Source organism: Anoplophora glabripennis, unplaced genomic scaffold (genome assembly GCF_000390285.2).
Source record: "Anoplophora glabripennis isolate ALB-LARVAE unplaced genomic scaffold, Agla_2.0 scaffold343, whole genome shotgun sequence".
Lineage (NCBI taxonomy): Eukaryota > Metazoa > Arthropoda > Insecta > Coleoptera > Cerambycidae > Anoplophora > Anoplophora glabripennis.
The window spans coordinates 27,902-46,340 of NW_019416439.1; the positions used below are offsets into that span (position 1 = coordinate 27,902).

The 18,439-nt window shown below is 32.3% G+C and overlaps 1 protein-coding gene across 2 annotated transcripts in view; it reads right to left on the minus strand.

The window, feature by feature from the left end:
- Positions 1 to 8,733: 8,733 nt before the first annotated feature.
- The window catches only part of LOC108908455 (putative phosphatidate phosphatase), a 133,346-nt gene continuing 123,640 nt past the window's right edge, over positions 8,734 to 18,439 (minus strand). Inside the window, exon 6 of one of the 2 annotated variants that reach the window (XM_018712495.2) lies at positions 8,734 to 9,764. In XM_018712495.2, coding sequence (XP_018568011.1) covers positions 9,657 to 9,764 — 108 coding nt within the window. In that variant the 3' untranslated portion in view covers positions 8,734 to 9,656. The remainder of the gene's footprint in view (positions 9,765 to 18,439) is intronic. The other variant, XR_001964373.2, reaches the window with a different exon arrangement.

Here is an 18,439-nt window from a genome sequence, read left to right on the forward strand (position 1 = left end):
CATACTTTTATTTCATTGAGTTTTAATAATTTGTTTGTTTTTTTCTTATTGTGAATCATTTAAAACTTCATAGTCGCATTTTTGTTTCGTGTTTGTTTTCTTTAGGTAGTTAGATACCTAACTACTTACTTATTAATTAAAATTGATAGTCCTGAACATAGGTACTTTAATTTAATTCGTTTTGCTTTCACATTGTTGGTAATTACCTATATTGTTTTAAATTTAAAGGTTTTGCATTTTTAGTTTTGAGTTCGTTTGTTGTCTTTAGGTATATAGATATATCGTTAATTATTTTAAAATTAATATTATATCACAAAAAAAGGAACTGAACATTTTCAGACTCTATCACAAAAAATATCTCAAAAATTTATCCATCATGGGCTAATAATTCAAGTCTCCTTTTTCCAGTATTTGCAACTATATTTATTACTTCTTCAACATTAATGTTCACGTCGTTATGAACATTTATTAACGCAAATCATTTAGTCGGGATTCGGAAGTTGACGACCTTAGCCAGGTTTTAAGCCGTCTTAAAGTCGAAAAATTTCTTTTTCAAAGTTGCTTTTGCAAATAACTACACTGCAAATTGTCCCGCAGTGATCTAAAATATCTATATTTAAGAAAATATTCCAGAATGATTTATTGATTCTACTCACCTCTGAAACTCGAAATTTTAGAAATGGGTATCCTTAATAGCTGTTTTACATTGCCAATTTATTCATCAATAAATTGACGAAGTTCTTTATCAATTAATTCACGAATTTATTGGTAGACAGTGTGGTTTTACACTGCTACAGACTTTGTCAAGTTTTTTGACGTATGATTCAGTTCTACCAATGAATCAAAGAAGCAAATAAATTCAAAAATGTCACCTTTCCATTCATAATTGTAGTGATACAACAGCGGTACCGTTCTGACACATATTACATAAATATTAGTTTTTGTAAATAACAAATCAGTAAAAACAATGCAAAACTAGCACGACGCCACACAATTATTTACATATTCCAATAACATAACCTCATTACTGATCTGAGGCTGGAAATCTGTTGGGTTGGTACTTCCGAACTTCACGAAGAAATTGACGAAAATTAGAACATGCTCTAATTCGTCAAGAACTTGATGAATAAATTGATGAAGTTATTTGACAGCTGATTTGGTGCATTACACTTTCTTGATGAAGCGACTTCATCAATTAATTAATCAATAAATTGTCAATGTAAAACAGCTTTAACAAATTTAATAGATGCTTAATATAAGAAAACAAATAAATAATACAACATCACAACAGAAAATACTCAAAATCAAAATGCATAACCACAAAACATGCACAGCACAGAGTCACAGACTACTATGTACAGAAAACACAAATTATGACAGACCGCGATGCATTTATCAAGTACGCGACGCGATCGGCATACCCAGTGACGTAGAAAGTCAGGCAACCTGTCCCTTTAGGAATCTTGACTGATGCCAAGATCCGTTAATTACCGTTCGCAAATAGCTGATAATAAATAGTAAATGACGAAAACACCACAATTATAATTATCTATTTGTTTATCATGTTCATATACTTCTGTTTACCAGACAACGAGTGCTAAACTGTCCGATGAATTTGAATTTCCTTCAAAAATTGCAGAAAAATCTTGATATATTTTGACGTTTCATTTTTGTTGCTGCCGAATGGATTTAATAATATAAATTTTTATCAAATATCTTCGTAATTGCCAAATAAAAGTGATTATTTGAAAATATATAACTGGCATAAGTATGTTGTAAATATAATTTGACGATTTATCAACTTTATTTTTATTTATTATTATTTTATTTATCCACTATAAAGTTGGTCAACCATTCTTGGCGGGAGAGTAACTCGAAGTCGTATAATCTCTCGTCCTACTTTTTTGTTAGGTAGATTCAATATTCACAATCGTCGTATTAAACCCATCCCCTACCCCAATTAACATCAGGTTTTGCTTCCCTACAGTAGCAACAAAGGTTGCGAAACCATGAATATTTATATTTTTTCTAGAATAATTTTGTAATGCATCGGCTTTTAGCGCTTTTTTAAGTGCGTTTTTTTTTTAAATAACCAACCTTATTAGTTCAATTTTTCTTATTATATTGTTTTCATATAAAAGGTCAACGTCTAGTTCCTTTAATCTAATGGCAAAATTTCTTTTTGGGATGGATGCTGTTACTTTCTTACCCAGAAACAGAACGCGGTCCCGAATTTTCTTAAGAATTCTATTGCATTTTTTATTAAGAATTCCTTTGAAAATATAACTTTTTGATATTCCAAACCACTTTTCAATAGGAACATTGCTCAGACGAGTTGTTCTGAAGAGACCACTCCAAAGAGGCAAGTAACGGCTCTTGCACACGGGCGATATTTTACCGATCAGCATTTAAACCGATCGGCAAAATAACCCACAAAATTTTAATTTACACACAGTTAAAAATACATCTTTACACAACAAAATCGTTGACGGAAGTGTGACGGTCGGCTGCCGATCGGTAAAACAACGCTCGCGTGTAAGAGCTGTAAGGAATATACTTTTTTAAAAACGTATCGTATTTTCATAAAGGCAGTTTTCCACTAAACGGACAAAACAAAAACAAAACACAAACTTGTGTCGAATAAAACAGAACTGTAACTTTTCGCAAACTTTTTGAAGACTGGCGTGTTTTGCGACAGTTGGAGTTTTGTTTTTCGGGTCCCGCTCGAAAGCGGTCACATCAAAAGGTTTNGTGATCTAAAATATCTATATTTAAGAAAATATTCCAGAATGATTTATTGATTCTACTCACCTCTGAAACTCGAAATTTTAGAAATGGGTATCCTTAATAGCTGTTTTACATTGCCAATTTATTCATCAATAAATTGACGAAGTTCTTCATCAATTAATTCACGAATTTATTGGTAGACAGTGTGGTTTTACACTTTTACAGACTTTGTCAAGTTTTTTGACGTATGATTCAGTTCTACCAATGAATCAAAGAAGCAAATAAATTCAAAAATGTCACCTTTCCACTCATAATTGTAGTGATACAACAGCGGTACCGTTCTGACCACATACTTCTATAGATAGAAGTATGTGGTTCTGACACATATTATATAAATATTAGTTTTTGTAAATAACAAATAAGTAAAAACAATGCAAAACTAGCACGACGCCACACAATTATTAATAACATAACCTTATTACTGATCTGAGGCTGGAAATCTGTTGGGTTGGTACTTCCGAACTTCAAGAAGAAACTGACAAAAATGAGAACATGCTCTAATTCGTCAAGAACTTGATGAATAAATTGATGAAGTTATTTGACAGCTGATTTGGTGCATTACACTTTCTTGATGAAGCGACTTCATCAATTAATTAATCAATAAATTGTCAATGTAAAACAGCTTTAACAAATTTAATAGATGCTTAATATAAGAAAACAAATAAATAATACAACATCACAACAGAAAATACTCAAAATCAAAATGCATAACCACAAAACATGCACAGCACAGAGTCACAGACTACTATGTACAGAAAACACAAATTATGACAGACCGCGATGCATTTATCAAGTACGCGACGCGATCGGCATATCCAGTGACGTAGAAAGTCAGGCAACCTGTCCCTTTAGGAATCTTGACTGATGGCAAGATCCGTTAATTACCGTTCGCAAATAGCTGATAATAAATAGTAAATGACGAAAACACCACAATTATAATTATCTATTTGTTTATCATNTCCCGCTCGAAAGCGGTCACATCAAAAGGTTTCGACGTGTTTTGAAACTCAAGTCTGTTTAATGGAAACGGTCGTGTTGTGATTTCTATTTAAGTAATCCAACCCAATATTTATGTTGGCGTTTTCTTCTTCCCAAAAACAATATTTTAATCATTAATGAATTATAGCTATTAAAAAATATATATGTGTACGGTTAAAGTGTTTACTTGGATAGGATACAAAGTAACTAACTAACCAAGTAAACACTTTAACCGTACATATACCACGAACTCCATCGATGGATATCTGGGAAACCGCTCGAAGAATTTTTTTGAAATTGTGATGATGTGCTACAGACCTTGGGCGTGGAGCCTACCAAGCTAAAATATTTTCAAGGTCATCGTATGTCCGGTTATACCGGAAGTTGATACTAACTTTCTTATTTTAAATGGAACCCCCCCGTATATTATTGCAAAAAAATAGGGGTTTTCATTTAAAAATTTCGAGTTTTCCACATATTCTGAACTTCATATTCGATAAAAAAAACTTTGACCACCCTGTATAAAAACTGGAAAATTTTCATGTCAAATTCGATAAAGTAGGTCTTCCTCTACAAAATGTCCAATTTGCACAAAAAAATAAACCGGGAAAACTAAATTTTGCTGACAGTCTTCATCTGTCAATTTTTGTTTAAAAATCGAAATATCTCGGAAACGGTATGGAGTGTGCTGTATGTTTTCAACTTAAAAATGGATGATGTTTCCAAAAATGCAATAATATACAGGGGGTTCCATTTAAAATAAGAAAGTTAGTATCGACTTCCGGTATAACCGGAAGTATGATGACCTTGAAAATATTTTAACTTGGTGGGCCCCACGGTCCGTATCACACCGTCACAATTTCAAAGAAATCCTTCCAGCGGTTTCCCAGATATCCATCGATGGAGTTCGAGGTGGGACAATCTGTAGACACATACTTTTTTTTTCAAGGACTTCAGTATAAACCTAAAACTAAGAATAAAAAAATCTTCTCTAAACATGTTGGTTGGTTATTGGAAAAATGTATTCTGACTTCTTCGCGACAACCAGTGGAAAAGGACTGAAAACAAAAACAAAACTCGAACAAAATGTAGTCCGCTTGATGGAAACAAGAGTTTTGGGTTTGTTTCAGTTCCAGTTTTTGGTTTTCAGGTTCTATAAAACACAAACAAGACATAAACTCAACTGTCCGTTTAGTGGAAAACCGCCATAACGATGCCTTTTTCTTCAAACTAATCTATATATGCCATGTATTTAAAGTAATCATAAAAAGGACTCGCCTTGAATAAAGGCGTATTTATAGATTATTTGTTCCAAGTTAACAGACGATGAATACTCATCAGACATATGCAACCCCAAGTTTTTTTTTACAATGTCTGATTGACATTCGCTGTTTAAAACAGTGACATACAGATTGAACCATGCACACATTTCTTGACATGTTCTCAGACAAAACCCTGCAGCATCGATTTCTTTTACATGTCTCTTCGAATCTGTATAAAATGTTTCTTGTTAGTGACCATCAATTTAAATGTATAATAACAGCAAAAAATATGAGGTTGCATCAATTATTATTTGGAAACGGTATATTTGGTTGAAGGCACTCAAAACATATTTTTAAATACCTATGACAGTAAGTTCATGTTATTAAAAACTGTGCAAGATGCATTGATTAGAGCACGACTGAAATCCGTCTCAGTTCAATTAGATAATAGGGTTGTTGACTATAAAAACAAATCATATACAAATTGTTGTTGATACAAAGATTTTATATAAAAGAACCTGCCTGTATACTAAAATTTTAAATACCTATATGACAAATTAGTGGTAGAAATCATTTAAGAATTTCTGCGTTACTTAAAAACTAGTCTGACGTCATAAGGGGCAATTGAACAAGAAGCTAGTAGCGATCCTATTGCATAATTTTGAAGAAGAAGAAGAAAATATGTCAAAATTGTCCAAACCCTGTTGCCCTGTTCCCTGTTTTTTAAACAAAACTGACACTAGTGACAGCAGTCTATCAATTAAGAGTATTTGTGATGGTTATTATTAATTTCCTGACTGTAATGGATTCAACAAAATTTAATATTTAAGTGGTGTTTTGTTCCACATTCCACATAGCCAATTGCATTATCTCCATGAGACTCCCGATGTGCACTATAATATTCAATAAATAAATAGGTATTTTATATAAATAAACACAATAAAATCATTCATTAAATATGCTGATCCTTACGTGACTGCTTTTATACCTCTGATTTCGCCAATATTAAAACGGTCGTCTCTTAAAATTTCAATTCATGATCATAAAAATATGAATATTCGGTAAAATTTGCGAAGTAGCTTTCACAAATCCCGTTTCACATATTCTGCTTTAGTTCTAAGGGAAGATATTAAATGATTATTACTAAATAATAATTTTACTTAATAAATGAATTCGAAGATTAAGGAAAATAACTTGAAAGACTTGAAAATATGTATTTTATGCGACAATGTCACTGACAGACTGATGACACTACTGACAATGTTGACAGAGCGACTTCTTCTTCCAATTTTTTTTCCTTTACGCAATCATTTACACATAATTTCACTACAAGGTGCCCCTTATGACGTCACAGCCGTTTTGAAATATTATAAAAAAAATTAGTTTTAATTAATTACTTTGAAACTGTTCTGACGCATTTCTCAATCTCTAATTGTGCATACACACTAGTTAGTACGTGTAGAATTATATTATCTACTTTTTGTAATTTGATCAACAACCCTATTATCAATCAGACGAATAGTTTTCCCGAATTACTCATAATTCACACCGCTTTCATAATTTCCAATAGTACTAATTTTTATTCAATACAATAAATATTATTTAATTTAACATGACCACAATAGATCGTGGAATAAGTCTACCGGGGAAACCACGTTAAAAAAAATGCACCAAGTTCACTACCTCACAGGTGGCATGGAAACGTGTGCATTTTATGCAGAACAAAACTTTTCAACTTTTTGAATCGCTATATCTCGGAAATGGTGATTCTTAGGAATAACAATTTTTATAGATAATTGCATCTGTCCGACCTATTTTTATGATAAAACTTAGTGTTTGGCAGAAAATACATTTTTTTGCAGATGTGGGATCGATGGGGACTTTTCACATTTCATTATTTTATAATGATGTCCCAACATTCGTACCAATTTTCAGCTTTATGCGAATTATTGTAAGCTTACCCCTATTTTTTAAGCTACTTTGACCGGGTTTATATGTAATATTCCAATATTACAATCAATATGATGTTTAATCGCGTTTGTTTTTATTTTATTACAGTTTTACTAATTTTATTACAATTACCAGTTACAATATGATGTTTTATCGTGTTTCATATATCAAACTACGATTTCTTTATGATTTTCCTTTCTCTTCAAAGTTTTGGGTAACAATGATATTTGATTAATCAAATAACAATTTAATCGATAGTTTTCTAATATAATCAATAATCGATTGCGGTCATTTGATTAATCAAATAAACGATTAATTATTTCATTTTTACTCTCATCTCTAGTGTTGAAGTAGTATACAATAGTCGCTATATTGGTACATCAATAGTGTTGTTGTTAGTATTCTCTCAATTTATACGAAGTATATCCACAAAGTCAGAATATTAAGACTCTACTGTTGTAGTGGCGTGTTAAAGTGAGTGCCGCTATTCCGAATCCTGCCAGCTGCGAGGTAAGGAGCGTAATCCGGTTTCTTCTTGCAAAGGAAAAGGCAACGTTTCGTGGCGACCATCGATTGTCTTTGGACGAGATGAAGCCAGTGTTTCCACAAAATCGTTACTGAAACACTTGGTTATTGAAAATTGTATGCGAGGGTATCAAACATCTCGCGGATAAACACGAAGCCAACAGAATCGCATCTTCACGAGAATTTTTCGAACGCTTCGAACTGGATGGTGGACGATTCCTTGACTGTATTGTGACTGGTGACGAAACGTGGGTGTCCCAATACACCCCTGGGACGAAAAAACAATCAATGCAGTAGCGACATCGTTATTTACCATCAGTGAAAATATTCAAAACCGTTGTTTCGACTCGAAAAATCATGGCAAATGTGTTTTGAAGTCAAAAAGGGATTATCTTTATTGACTTTATGCCCCAGGGAGAAACAATGATGCCTCGTCGTACTGTGAAACAATGAAAACATTACCAATAGCCATACTGAACAAAAGAAAGGGAGTGTTAACAAAGGAAGTGTGTTAGTTACATGACAATGCACGTCACCACAGATCCACAAAGCAACTCTTGGATTTATTTGGTTGGAACATAATCAACCACACTGCTCACAGCCATGACCTGGCATCTTCTGATTTTCTTCTTTTCTGTTCTCTGAAGGTGTTTGGAAAAAGAGTTTCTACCTACGGACGATAAGGTTTTTTTGACGGGCATCAGAAAGCTCATTCCTCACAAAATGCATTGAAGTTGAAGACGTCTATGTCAAAAAATAGTGTTTGATGTACCTTTTTTCATGTGTACATATTTCATAAATATACTACCGTTTCGATTTTTAAACAATTGAGTACTTTTACTTTGTGGACATGCCTCATAAATTATTTTTATTTCCAATGACAGTGATTTTAATGAGTGCGTTTGTTATTTCTGTTTAATATTATTGTTCAAAATAAATATGTAGTTTAATTACTCACTTTAGGTAAAAAAATTTTTTTGGTTTGAATTGTTACCCTTAAAACCGATTTTTAGCTCTTAACTTAGCCCACATCTTTGATTTAAATATCTCATGAAACTGATGGGAAATTATTTACTTAAAAATAAGTGACATAACTAATGTTTTAAACTTCGTTTACTGTTTTATAATTTGGAATGATAAATAGAAAAAATTGGGTGGAAAATGATTTAAGTACTTTATTAAGGTGGAGTGACTGCGAGAATAAATAAAACCAGTAGTCCAAATCCTGTATGAGTATATTTTAAATGCTTTTTGAACCATTAATAAATACTCAATAACTTAAATGTAAATAAATCTCCTATTAGGAAAATATAAGCATTACATTACTTTCAAATATCACATAAAGTAAATCATGAGGTATATGAAAAAAATTTATACTCTGAAGAGTTCACAAAAATAAAATAAAAAAAACAGAGGATTCCAATAGTCATCAGAAAAGAAGAATAAACAATCATTTGTACATTCATTAAAGAAACATTGCATATAAGTACGAAAAAATCTTATATATTTTACAAATAATACTTGTCAACAAAAACTATATAATAAATAAATTGAACTAAACATTAAATATATAAAATACTTCTTTTATAACCTCACGTGATTATATACATTCATACAACTGCTGCCAAAAACAGTCGTCAGGGCATCGTTTAGTTATCGAGTAACTGATAAGCCTTGGACAACAATTTACATTTTACTACCTAAAAATAACCCTTAACTTAAATGCAAATAAAGCCAACTCGAAATTACAATTAGCTACTCAATTACTGCACGTGCCCTTAGAAATTATTGCTGCTACAAATTATTACAATCTACCGAATCATTGGCAGTTTTCTTGGAAAGTTGGGTAAAAACGTTCAAAATCTAGTCTATGAACTTGCACAGTAAATATTCACATATTTAGGCTGATAGTCGATTGGAAAAATAGATTTTTCGATAATACCAGTTTTACATAATCCAGTCGGGTCAAATATTTGACCAAACAAACCAACGGTTCCTTTAAAACTAATTTGTTAAAGCTATGGGACAATCAAACTATAGTCAGTCAACTTGAAAGGGTCTACACACAAAGAATTTTTGCTTCCATTCAGCTCACGATACACATCAAATTGACCAACATTTAGGGGCTTTGAGCCCAAGTGAGACTGAACAATGCTAAACATTGTGGCTGCCATTGCCGTTTAAGTTCCGTAGTTCTGCTTGTTCCATCTTTAAGATGAGGTCATTCCGTGGCTTGCTGAATAGATTGGAAAAACATGTACCCTGTAAAAGAAGGAACATTGTTTATTACAAAATATTATTTATATGCGCAGTTTCATATAAGCTAATTGTGCTGATAGTATATGATATGCATAAAGGTTTTTGTGATAAATTAACAACAGAGAAGGAAGTGCCCAAATGGTGGAGAGATATTCTTTCTTATTTTATTATAAGTGTTTATATACATACAGGGTGATTCATTAACAATGGGAAAATCGAAAGCTGAAGATACTACACGTGAAATGGTGACCATTGGTACAAACATGCCTTATCCAAAAGTTGATAGTTTCGGAAATACTGGGTTTTGCAAGTTAAAATTTTAAATAGTTTCTTTGCGATTATTCTGAAAATATGTAGGTTAGGAACTTGAAAATTTGTGAAACTATATTTTTTTAGGCGACGAATAGATGCGTGTTGTAATGTCAGCATTGCTCATAGAGGGCGCCACTTTCGACCAATTTTACCGAAAATTTAGTTAATAACTTTTAACCCTGTATATTTTACATGAAACTTGATTCAAAACCTGAAAGAGCTATCATTTTTCCATTAATTATGTACTCTTGTTTCATTTCGGTATCTCGATCCGTTTTCGAGAAAATCGATTTAACGAACACTATGTTTTGATAATATGAGAAATTAAAAGCGAAACAAACCAAGTGTTTCTTCGTCTTATTACAACAATTAACAATAAAACAAATGAAATTCGTAATAACGATTTAATGTTAGTGTTCGAAGAATCCACCGTTGACATTTACACACTTTACACAACGTTTTCTGAGAGATCTTCGAGTTTGCAAAAACATATTGGGATTGCGTTTGACTTCGTTGGCAGCGATTTGTATTCTTTGCCACAACTCTTCACACGAACCAATAGATTCTTCCAAATAGAAAAATAAAGAGGAATGAAGTTCGGATTTCTGGGTGGCCAAGTAAAATTGCTTTCACGGCTTGAAGAAGTTCCACTTTATTTAAGAAGAGACATGTGGTTCATGTACGACGGAGCTCCACCGCATTTTTCTTGGCCAGTGCATGCATATTTAGATGCAGTTTTTCCCAATCGCTGGATTGGCCATGTAAGCAATTTTGCTTGTCCGTCCTGAAGTCCGGACTTCAATCCTCTCGATTTTTCTATTTGGTCTCGAATGAAAGATATAGTTTACAAAGAATCTATTGGCTCGTGTGAAGAGTTGTGGCAAAGAATACAAATCGCTGCCAACGAAGTCAGACGCAATCCCAATATGTTGTTTCAAACTCGAAGATCTCTCAGAAAACCTGTGAAGTGTATCAGTGTCAACGGTTCTTCGAAAACTGACTTTAAATCATTATTACGAATTTCATTTGTTTTATTGTTAATTGTTGTAATAACCCGAAGAAACACTTGGTTTGTTTCGCTTTTAATTTCTCCTATTATCAAAACATAGTGTTCGTTAAATCGATTTTTCTCAAAAACGGATCGACATACCGAACTGAAACAAGAGAACATAATTAATGATTAATTAATAATAAAAATGATAGCTCTTTCAGGTTTTGAATCAAGTTTCATGTTAAATATACAGGGTAAAAAGTTATTAACTAAATTTTCGGTAAAATTGGTCGAAAGTGGCGCCCTCTACGAGCAAGTATCTTCAGCTTTCAACTTTCCCATTGTTAATTAATCACCCTGTATATAAGTTGGATGTGACAACACTGCGATCTCAAGGATATAAAGATGGCAAACAATAAATCGAAAATATAATCTTTAGTTTGGGAGACTTTTAAATTGTATGTTATTCAGATTCGAGGGACTATCTACCAGCCAAATATTACCAATAATGCGCATTGCAGATAATATCAACAATTTGCATTTCGAAAAAAAAAAACGTTTCCGAACACATTTTTGGAAGCTTTTTTTTATTCATTTATGGCTGAGAATTCGGCGAAACATTTTAGTTACACCCTGTATACATATATCAATATTTCGCCGTATTTTGTTACTTTTAACAATATTTTCAAATTTCATGTAAAATATGTTAATATTTCTTCCTGTATTTAACAAAAACACAAAACTTGAAAGTTTGCAGGATCTTCTGAAAGACATTCGTCATCACCTTCCCCCTCCCTCAGCAGTTAACCTCAGCGGAGGTTGAAACTGAACTGCTTGTAATTCGATACCCGAAAAGCGGAAAAACGGAAATGAATATGGATGCTAAAAATGAATTGAGCTGTTAGCAGATGAACGAAAAGAGAAAGCAGGTAAAGAAGATATTGAGTGAATATGAAAAACAAAATAAAAAGCCCGTAGAAAAAAAATACCAAACAAAAATCTCAAAAAAACTTTAATGAAACCGATGGTGAAAAATCATGTAATGAATTGCTTTTGCATGACTCATCATCTAATAATGAATTTGACAACATATAATTTAGACAATGGGAAAACCTCGCATTCGTGGGAAAAATTTTCCGACTCGATTTTTTTACATATTCAGATTCGTGAGACATGACTCAAGAAGACGCCGGCCGGAAATCTGGCGCTCATTTCATAGTTTAAACAAACTATTTTTGAACAAATTGTAAAAATTGGTTTTTTCACTCAGGAAAATTTTTCCTACGAATGCGAGGTTTTCGCCTTGTCTAATTAAAACAAAAATTAACGATTTTTGTTTTGTGACAAAGAAAGAGTATTCATTATATTGGTATTGTAAATGAAATTGCCACCAACTTTTTTGAAGTCTTAGGTTGCCTCATTTGAAAGTTACAACGTATCTAAGTTGAAATTAAAGAAAAATTTTTCTCCAAGGAATATAATTTCAGAAAGAACTATTCACAGCACAGTTGAGGACCAGCTATCATATTTGGTCTCAATATTGTCTGGCAGCATTTGTGCTACTATACATCTTGCACAGGCTGACGTAGGTCTGATGGTTCTTCGCCATTACAGAAAAATTGAAAGAGCAAATAGGAAATCGTAAGTACTGATCTTTATGACACGAATTTGAAATTCCATTTTAGGAGGTTTAATGCCCTAAGGACTGTGAAGTCATAAGAAATAGTTTTTGCCACTTTTGTAAATATTTTTTTACATCTTTTCACGTTCAAAAAAATATAAGATGTATTGAAAAAAAATACTGGTTCGATCAAGTTTGATTTTGTTAGCGTTGCCGTGGAAAACAAGGTACTTTCAATGTACCAGGTGTTCCGAAATTAATGCAACAAATTTGATATGTATTCTTAAGACAAATTTAGGGGAAACGTATTTTTTATTTTTGCCAAGTGGCCCTCTCTTTCGGAGTTACAGCTCCCTGATATCTGCCCCTAAAAATAGTATTTTTTCTGTATCCCAGAACTCTGTTGTACGATAAATCATTAAATTTGGTACACCTCCTTAAGACACTTTTTCGTAGGCCCTTTGTCTTTGAGGCCAAAAAAATTTGGTTGACTTTTTTATTATTAGTCCGCTATAGAGCCATTGAATTTAGAAACTTTTTTGTCTCTTGATATTTTTTCGAGAAAAATAGCAAAATGTGATCGAATGCATATCGCGATTTGTATGAAATTCTACGTGTTAATCGTAGGTGGCTGTCGATGCATTCGATCACATTTTGCTATTTTTTCGAAAATATTGTGTTTCTAAATTCTATGACTTCCTAGCCGACTAATAATTTGTAAGAAATTTAAATATGCGACCAAATATTTTTGGCTCCAGAGAGGAACCAAATTTAGGGACAACAGGGTCAAACAGATCAAACTGAAATTACAGTCAACCTACAAAATCAGAGCCTACTAGCACTTTCTTAAGTATTAAGTATTATAATATGGGTAGCAAGAAAATGTATACATTTCAAAAATATTTTTTGTACCCAAACCGCTCATTTAATCAAAATTCTACAAAAGGCCCAAAAACTTCCAAATGGTATCACCTATCAAATAAAAAATAGTTGTCATTATTGCCCAATGAAAAAGTTATGATTGGATATTATCACCATACATCAATTTTGTAGATGTCGTAAGTTAAAAAAAACATTTATATAACACCAAACTGTGTAAATTGAAAGCAAAAGTCCACACACCAAAAAATAATCAAAATCGAATAATACGTATTCCAGCTATTTAAAAAATTTTCACGAACTTTAAGGCTATCTTGCGGAAAAACGAACAGATTTCGGATGTAGGTCAATTAGCCTAAATCTGCCTATTTTGAGTCCACGAATCTGTGGTTTTCCGTTGTACACGTTATTTTGGGACACCCTGTATATTAGACTATCGAAAAACTTTTTTCTTAAAAATTGTTAAGAAAAAAGAAAACTTTCACATGATGTATAATGATGAAAAATATTTAGGAAATTGGGTAAAATAATTTCGAAGACGTCAGGACGTTAGAACGTTAAAGTTGACAAGATGAACTTGTAAGTTAAGTTTCCATTTCCTAATTGCCCTTTCTGTATTATTTCCTGTAATGGCGGCCAACTGTCACTTCTGGTACATCCACATATCGAGAAACAATTAAGTTGGCCAGGATTTTAAAGATTCGGAATAATGGTTTGGCAAATTGGATCATACGCCGTAAGATTATAGAAAAAGTTATTAACCTGATACGTGCGATTGCATGTCATTAAACCCTAACAGACGGTAATACAAGATATTTTAGTAAAATTAACGAAATAACGACCGGCAATAACGCGCAAGGCGCTGCATAAATAATGAATTATGATATACAGAATTAATTTATGCCGCATAAACAGCCCAGGATGTTTATGTGAAATTTAGTGCAGCTATTAGTTTTATATATAGTCAATTTGAAACGGGAATGGTATTTTACTGTTCACAATTAGTTTTGCATTTATCATTTGAACTCGAGGATGTTTCGATACAATAAATAATGTTTCCCCATTTGTTATTTTAAAATCTAAATTTCAAAAATAGTATGTGCCATCACTGGTAAATGTAATTTTACTTTTTTTATTCTTCATATAGTAAATAATCTGCTGATTTTTCAATAACACTGTGTACTACAGAGACTTCATAAATAATTACAAGCCACGTGACCGTCGAGCTTAGGCAACCCAACATTGCTCGACAGGTACTGTTAAATAAAAATCTCTAAATCTTAGCGTCACCAAAATTAATGATTCGTTTATAATGAACAATGAAAAACCGTTACGTCTACAATGCGATTGTTGAATGCTTGAATAAGATCTCGTGAAAAAATATACCCATCACCAGTCGACGAAAGAGAATGTTTGTTTCAATGTAATGTTGATCTTAATTTTAATTTTATAGGAATTTAATTTCCAATGTGATGGAAATAAAATTATTGTCACATGACTTATAATTATTTATGATTTACTTAACTAAATAGTAGTAAAAAAAGAAAGAGCTGTTTTCGAAAGAAAAGCCATTTTCATCTCATTGTACCTACATATTAAGTAGAAATTTTAACTTGTAAAGAAGTTCCGAAATACGAGTCCATACAAATTCCTCTTTAAGTAAAACTATTACATAATGAAGTTTAGGACAGGATATTCGCCTTGCAGATGTTTTTTCGTGAAAATTTGGATAAGACGACTAAAATATTGATTTTTGTCCTGCTTACTTTTTGGAAACCGCAATGGTTTCGGATAGAATTTACTTCATTTCACATACCTGGAAGGAAAATTAAGAATATGTACCTATTAAGACAAATTTCCATAAATAATACATAATTAATTGTGAAACATAATAAATTATTATTAATATTAATATCTACAGTCTACATTTACAAAACAATATGATTTGTTTTGGAGTTACAAAAATTATTACACGGAAGCATTTCAATAAACATAATTTGAAGCCGACAGATCACAGTGTGTTCAAGCTAACGGATTCACGTCAAATTTCACTATGTTGCTCTCAGAAGTACCTCATGGATGGCACCAGTGACCTTTAATGTTCATAATTTATATTAATAAAATAAAAGAATGCCTTAATTATTGCAGTTTGTTAGGATAGCTTATGATTTTAAGCTATTTTTACCTATTCGTGATGTTACTGATTGTCTAAAACTTCAGAACGATCTTGATGCTTTTGTAATTTTTTGTAAAAACAATAATTTGTTTATTATCATCGATAAATGCCATATAGTCACTTTTACTCGTAATAAACATCCTTTCCTATATCAATGACTATTAATGACTTAATTTTAAATAGTAAAAATTAAATTAGAGACCTTACAGTGATTTTTGATAGTAAAATGTTATTTGATGCCCGTATTAACAAACTAATATGCTGGGTTTTATTATGAGGCAGTCGAAACAGTTCACTAATTCTAAAGTCATATTGCTTTTATATTACGTTATATGGAATCCTCAATATAGTATATAGTTAGTCGCATTGAATAGTATATATAGTTAGTCGCATTGAAATGGTTCTACATTCATTTAAAAAAAAATTTCTTTCAAATGTAGGCGAACTTTGAACGACGACAATTTTCATAGATTGTGTGTTGAATATAATATTATAACTTTAGCTAACAGAAGAGTATTAGCGAATGTTATTAACCTGTATAAAATTATTAATGGTAAAATCGACGGTGTCCATGCAGTCCGTCAGGATCATGCGTTCTTATAACGATATTTGTAGAAATTTATTCTCTACATCTTTAGTTTCATTTAAGAGATTGCTCAAATGTATACTTCTTTTAGGTATAATATTTTTTTTGCTATTTATAATCTTATAACTCTTTGTACTGTTGTTTGATGTATATCTGTTAATTTAGTGGATACTTTAGTGGGTTTTTTCGCCTGTTTGTGTCCCAAATGGTAAATAAATAAAATAGATTGTATAGAAAATTGAATAAAACTGTTCCAAAACAAATTGTAAACTCTTGGTTAACGTTCTATTTAGCATGTAACGATTTTATTTCGGGATCGGTTACATTTTTTGACTGAAAACTAGCATTACGCCAAAAAATATGTCCTGAAATTTTCACCTTGACTAGTTCTTGAAATCCTGCCAAAATTCTACATATTTGACTTTGAGATCTTGTAAATTAAAAAGAATAATGACTTAAACCTGAATCCATATCTTGAGAAAATTTCGATCAAGCTTTGTCTTATTTTTAGTGATCATCCTGTATATTATAATACTTAAAATGAAGGCTCATCCGCAGTGACGGCTCGTAAAAACTAAAGTGCGCATATTTTGATAATTAAACGTGCTTATTTATAGGCCTAAATAGAGAACGTTTGTGACAAAAAAAATCAAACAAAATTAACGACATAAAAAATTAAGATAGGAGTGGTCATCTCCGAGATCTGAAAAATAGTATCCGGAATTTGTCAATAAAACACAATATATTCAATCATCAAAATTTATTTTGTTTCCTTCAAAATAGGCTCCATTAGAAGCAATACACTTTTTCCAACGAACAACCCAGTCGGCAAAGCACTTTTTAAACGCATATTCCGGTATGTACTTCAACTCCTTCAGCGATTTTGGTACAGTTCATTAGAAAAGCGCCATTCCGAAGCCTGTTGGCTCGTTTGCATGTCAAACTCGTAAACCCATGTGTCGTCACCCGCTATGATGCGCTGCATGAATATACCTAGTCTGAATTAGCTCGTTCAAGCATGCCTTCAGCGATACTCTTTTTGAAGAAAATCCAGCTCATTAGAAACTACCCGTACTGTGACGCGTTCCATGCCCAAAACATCAACTAAAATGGGCGAACTGATTCGTGAAATTCTCTCAAGCTATAATGATGGTTGCAAGCATCATTTCCCTCACTTTATCGAGGTTTTCTTCAGTTGAAGACGTTAAAGGATGACGAGAACGTGGCAATTCAACCATAATTGAATGTCTTGTATCATTCATATGCTTGAATTTCCAATAAAACCGAATTACCATATGTACAGTATGTCCACAGAAAAGGTGTTGAACAGGAAAAACTTTCTTATTTTTCATTTTATTGAAAAAAGTTGCTCTTGATACAAAATTTTGATGGTTCTTAAAGTAAGATTAGGATAGCAAAATTTATCATTTCTTGTACGGGGTGTTAAAAAAATTGAAAAAACTTTGTGAAGATGTGGAAATATGTTGCTAGGAAAAGGTAATCGCTAAATTCATTTTATACAAATTAAAACGTGGATTGGATTTTTGTTTGTGGGTTGGTAGTATGGAAAGAGGATTTCATAAAAAACATGTTTTCTGACAAATCAGTTTTTTCAACCAATGGTGTTGTGGCTCCGCAACATGCACGACATTGGACTGATTCTAATTCACATTTTCGGACACCACGGAGTCGTCTTTACTAAAGTAAATGTGTGATGCGCCATTTCTTATTACGGAATAATAGGGCCATACTTCTTTAACACTTCTTGTAATGCGGATAGTTACTTAGATATGTTAAAAAATTTTCTTAACGGTGAATTAGAAAACCTTCCGTTAGAATACCGTCGTTCATTTTATTTTCAACAAGGTGGATGTCCAGCACATTATGCGGCAAGTGTAAGACAATGGTTAGACCATACATTTCCAGACCGTTGAATTGGGAGACAAGGATCAGTTCAGTGGCCTCCTAATAGTACAGCTTTGATAATAAAAGATTTTTTTTCCTATGGGGTAGACTGAAACTAATTGTTTATCGCGGACCTCACCCAGATTTCAACATTAATTAATTAAAGGAAACTATGTGCTCAATATGGCGGCAATGTGTTTGAGTAAAT